This window comes from Alligator sinensis, unplaced genomic scaffold, assembly GCF_000455745.1.
Source record: "Alligator sinensis unplaced genomic scaffold, ASM45574v1 scaffold811_2, whole genome shotgun sequence".
Lineage (NCBI taxonomy): Eukaryota > Metazoa > Chordata > Crocodylia > Alligatoridae > Alligator > Alligator sinensis.
Window position 1 is genome coordinate 31,147 of NW_005843373.1, and position 5,668 is coordinate 36,814.

The 5,668-nt window shown below is 58.9% G+C and overlaps 1 protein-coding gene across 1 annotated transcript in view; it reads left to right on the top strand.

Moving 5' to 3' along the window:
* Nucleotides 1-59: 59 nt before the first annotated feature.
* The window catches only part of LOC102376089 (semaphorin-4A), a 19,863-nt gene continuing 14,254 nt past the window's right edge, over nt 60-5,668 (top strand). Inside the window, exons 1-2 of the mRNA XM_025195031.1 lie at nt 60-121; nt 4,914-5,181. Coding sequence (XP_025050816.1) covers nt 94-121; nt 4,914-5,181 — 296 coding nt within the window. The 5' untranslated portion in view covers nt 60-93. The remainder of the gene's footprint in view (nt 122-4,913; nt 5,182-5,668) is intronic.

A 5,668-nucleotide genomic window follows, 5' to 3' on the forward strand; every position in this document is an offset into this window, starting at 1 on the left:
GGGAGAAGGAAAGCAGCCTGGGAGCTAGGAGGCAGCTCCAGAAGCCACAGCCAGGAGGATGGCAGATGCCGGCAGAGCCTACAGCCATGGCAGATGAGTGCCCAGCCCCTGTCCACTGCAGGTACATGGGGGCGTGGGGGTACTCGGGGACCTTGCACTCCAGCAGCTTTGCAGTTGAGTGACGGGGAAGCCAGTGGGAGCTGGGGCTTTCTGTGTCCTGTGCGGATCAGGATGGGGTGATGGGGGAGCAGGACACCTGGGTTGTCTGCTGCTGATCCGCCCTCCAGCTCCTGGCTCCAGGGCTCAGGGCCGTGATGGGGAAACCGAGGCACAGGGGAGGACAGATGGGCTCTCTCAGGGGCATCCAAGCACGGTTCTCCCTGGTTAAGGCAGGAGGCGCCAAGGGCCACAGGGTGCCTGGCTCCAGGCAGTGGCAGGGGCATGGGGTTTCTGCCTTGACAAAGCCTGTTGCATCAGGGATGTAGGTGCTGGGCGCTGGGCACAGTGGAGAGCTGAGCACAGGGGCTGGGCACTGGGTATGGTGAGGAGCTGGGCACTGGGTATGGCGGGGAGCTGAGCACAGGGCTGGACTCTGGGCACAGTGGGGAGCTGGCGCTCCATCATCTCCATACAGAAACAAGGCATCCCAGTTTCCAAGGCAATACCTGCCTTCACGCCCGCTGGCTCTTGGGTGCCCGCAGCTGTGGCAGCTTGACCCACTGTCCACCAGGTGTTATGGTGATAACTCCCTGGGGCAGTGGCCATCCGTCTGTCCAGCTGGCCAGAGAGGGCTGTGGCTGCTACAGCTGGGCACCGGAAGTGGAAGGGGCAGGGACTCGTGGGCACGGGTGCCAGGACCCAGGGTTGGGGAGATGCAGGCTCCACTGACACCTGAGCAGCCTTTACCTGCTACTGCCAAAGGACCTGGGACTTGTGCACTCTCAGCCTTACACTTGTGCACATGCACTTGCACACTCTGTCACACTTGTGCACTCTCACATCACACCTGGGCATTTACTCACTGTCATGCAATCACAGTCCTGGGTGCACCCACCCACGATCATGCACTCTCTCACGTGCATGCTCCCCTTGCATATGCGCTTGTGCATTTACATGTGCATTGGTGCTCTTGCATACCTGAACACACCCTCATGCATGCATGTACACACACTTGTGCAACCGCACACTCACGTTCACACTCACCACCCTCTCCCTCCCAGCAAGAGAAGCAGCAGCATCAGGATCAGGCCCACTGCAGATGCCCTCACTCCAGCCTGGGGCCCTTATCTCAGCTATGACAAGCAGTGCGCCGGGGCGGACAGGGCAGCACTTGGAGATTACAAGTGGGTCTAAATAAGGAGCTTAGCCACCAGGGTCACTGCGCATTTGCTGCTGGCACTCTCATGCCAACAGCTATTGAGGCTATAGGCCCTGGCACTGAGGATGAGCTGCGGAGTCGGGGGACATTTCAGGCAGGGCAATGCCTGCCCACCCCATCCACTGCTGGCTGGGAGCACCCCGGTACCAGGCTTCACGCACCCCTGATTCCCCTTAGGAATCCGTAGGTGCCCTTGCCCGTGGCACCATCCCTTGCACTGGTGCAAAGCCAGGTCACCTGCTCAAAGCCTGTGTCGAGCCCCCAGGGACCCTTTCCAGACCCCCTGCCAGGGCCCAGGCCCCGTGTTTTCTCCCTCCGGCCGGAATTGTGGGCACGAGGCCTCTTGTGCTCTGTTCTTGGGCCTTGGCCAGGTCTCCCTGGTTCCCTTCCCTCCTCTGCAAGCCAGGAAACCTGGCAGCAGAGGCAGCTTGAGTAGGAGAGGCACTTCCAAGCCCTTTCACCCAGTTGCAGCTGGGAGGAGGAGATGGAAGGGGGGCAGCACTGCCTAGGGGGTTGGGGAGCTGACAGGCAGGGCTTTGCTCCTGGGATGGAGGGAGTTACGGCTTCTTGGCTGGAGCAGGGACCAGCTCCCAGGGGCTTTGAATGGGGCCCCTTCCCCGGTGCCGTAGGCTCCCTCTTCTCTCTCAGGCTTCATCCAGAGTGGTTGCTGGGGTCTTCCCCTGTGCTGTGCATGCTCTCCGCTGGCTCTATGCCCCTCCTGTCACTGTTGCTGCTCTTTGCTGCTCTGCAAGGCACCAGAAGCCACAAGCAGGTCCCCAGTGCTGCTGTGGCTTCTTGAGGCTCGATCGATCGGCGGCATCTTGGCCGAAATCATGCCCCATTCCCTTCCCCCCCACACCTGGGATCTATCACCCCTGGGCCTGAGCTCGCCCTGCCCTGAGCCCTGCCTGGAGCACGCTCTTCTGGATCGGGATCTTTGGGTTCAGCATCTTCCTATCAGCCCCCTGCTTAGAGCCAGGAAGCAGCAGGGACCTTCAGGGAGGTATCTCCCCTGACACTCAGCCCCCTTCCACCGTCACGGCCATCCCTGCTGGCTCCCAGGGTTTCAGCTCCCCTTTATTAAAGCCCCAGCTCCCGGAGTCTGGGGAATCCTGCCTGAGCTGAATGAGGACATCAACGCCCGGATCCTACCTTTCCACTATGTGACACAGGAAACTGGGCAAGATGGGCCTATGACCTGACCCAGTCACAGTTTCACTGTTTCTCACCTCTTTTTGGTTACACTAAATTTGGAGCTGGGACGTGCATAAAGAGATGGAAGGAAAAAGCTGGGCTGGATCCTAGAATTGGCAAGAGACGCCAGCAATCTGGGGAGGGTTTGGTCCTTTGGGCACCAGGGAGGGACCAGGCAGGAGCTCCCTGGCCCAAGGGCTAGGATTCGGGGAGGGTGTCAGTGCATCAGGTATGTACCAGGGGCATTAGTGACTCAGGATGATCCCGCTCTGCCTCGGTGGCGCGTGTCTGCTGGGCATCACTACCTGTCCCAATCTGGACTCAGGCCACTTGTAGGTGCATATGTCCTGGGCCAACTTGGCGCTCTGCTCTAGCCCAGAGGTGGCTGCATTTCAGTGGCAAGGGAGTCTTCATATTGGTGCTTCAGGGGTTACACAGGTCGCCTGCCGCGCTAAGCGCTATACAAAGGCAGGTCTCCCTTATGCCATGCTAGTGATGATTTCTAGCAAGGTTGATAGGGCTGTAGCGTACAGCTCCATGAACCCCAACAGAGATGTGCTGCCCAGCGGGGTGCACGCAGCTGTATGTTGCAATAGGGAAGAGTTGCTGCCTGCTTCTCCTTTCGTTCTGAGCTGCTGAGCTGAGATGACTCAGGCCGGAAGCCCCAGCCACACTGTCTACCTCCATGTCCCCTGCCTGGCAATGCGAGACTGCAAGTTCTAGACAGGAAATCAGAAGCCATCAGTCGCGGGGCACTGCTCTGCCTTGTCTTCTGTGACAGCCTCCCCTCCATGTCGCGGGCGCTAGAGGAGAGGTCTCCTCCCAGCAGCCAGCAGCCACCTCTGGGGAGAATGTGGCAGCTGATTTGGGCACAAGGGTGGACTGGTGTTAGGAAGGGAAGTGGGAAGTAGAAGCATCCAATGTGGAAAGTTTTAAGGGGGGGGAAAGGGGATTTTGGGGGTCTCCAAGCAGAAGTGCAGCTGCCTGCGGTCATGGCCACAGGCGCCGGGGAAACATCTCGATGGGGAAAGCTGGAAGTGGCATTGCATCTGGCCCAGGGGAGGCTAGAGCAGCCCGGGTGGGTACGGTGCCCTTGGAGGCTGGGGAGGAGAGGCCTACACTGTCCCTGCGGGGCTGTGGGGACTGCTTTGATGCAAGCAGGGGGGTGGTGAGAGCAGAATTGGGCTCTCCTCCCTTACACGCACACGCACACACACACACAAACACACACATACACACGAAAAAAACCCTGTGCACACCTACATGCTGACCTAGGCATGCAAACACTCAGGCATGTGTGCACCCATGAGCAAAAACACACTCTGCCGCGCAGCACCCCCCCTTGTGCCCACTTGCACAGGTGTACAAACACAGCGCAGGTATTCATGCACACGTGCAAAATTACACTCCCATCTGTGCTACCCCGTGTGCATACGTGTATACAGGCACAGGGGCATGCTCACGGAGGCACACAAGCGGGCATGCAGAAACACACTGCCCTGCCCGCCTGCCTGCAGCTGGGTGTCAACACGTGTAGATGTGCACACAGGTGTGCAATCCCCCCACACACTCAGCCATGCAGAGCCACATGCTGGCTTGCATGCACACGTTCACATAGGCATGCATGCACACACACACACACACACACAAACATATATGGAAAAACACCTGCATGCCCACCTGCCTGCTCACATGTATAGACATACACTGCATACTTGTGCACACACCTATACACACACACACATACTTTCTCACATGCCTTTACACACTCACACACACATGCTCACACACACCTATACACACATACACCCACATACTTACACACACACCTGCACACACATATGTACACAACTATACACACACACACACCTATATACACACACTTACACATACTTATACACACATACTTACACACATACCTACATACTTACACAGACACCTATATACACATGCACACACATATCTTTACATACACTTACACATACACCTCTACCTGTATACATACACATACATACTTACACACAGACCAACCTACAGACGTTAACACACAAACACACCTACACACACATGCACACACGCACACCCCACAGTAACCAGCTCAGCTCAGGCTCCAGAGGTGAGCGGTGCCTTTGCTGGGAAACCAGTGAGGGTCAGGCCTGAATTTACTGAGGATAGTCGGCTTCCAGCAGCCCCCACCTCAGCATGATCCGCGGGGGAGGGGCCGGCATTTGGGCCACATCAGAAAGCCAGGGCCTGGAGGGGAAGGGGGGGCAGCTGCCTTGGTACACACAGCCTGTGCGAGCCTGAGTGAGCTCCCGGTGATTCATCCATTCCTCCCCAGCCAGACCGTGCCCCCCCTGGGACCAGCCTCCGGCCTTGCCCGCCTGGCCTCGGCATCCAAATGCTAACAGGAGCCTGGCTGCTACGTGCGTGTGCATGCATGTGTGTGCGTGCGTGTGTGTGCATGTATGTGCACGTCTCGCACCAGCTGCAGCCGCCTGCTCGGAGGTAAGCGGTAACTATGGCGACGCAAGGAGGGTCCCCAGAAGAGATGCGCTGCTACAAAGGGATTTTCCTCGCCTAGATCGCAGGGATCCCGGCGGAAGCAGGTGGGTTCCCAAGCGCCGGGGGGGAAAGGAGGATCTCCAACTGCAGCCCAGGGGTGGGGTGCAGGGGGCAACAGGATGGGGGGGGGCACCCCTTGGAGCCGGCTCTTTGCAAGGGGGTTTCCTGGCTGGGGAGTGCCCCAATCCTTCTGGCATGGGGACATCCCCTGTGCATGAGCAATGCAGCATGGGGGGCTTCATTGTGCATGGCTGCTGTGGGTCTCAGGAGAGCTGGGCTGGCTCTGGGTATGGTCCCTGCACCAGCAGGAGCTCAGACCCCTTGCAATCCCCAACGCGATGCGGTGGAGCCAGGCCCATCTGCCCCTTGCATATGGCAGAAATCAGCCCCAGTCTCCCCGCCCCAGCCTCATCTCCCTGTGGTCCCCGCGGAGGTGCCGTAGGTCTGGGGGGCACCCCGCTCCCCACCCCCCACAGCCCTGGGAAGGCAAAGCCAGCCTGCCACTGGCTTTGATGGGGGGGGGGGGAAAGA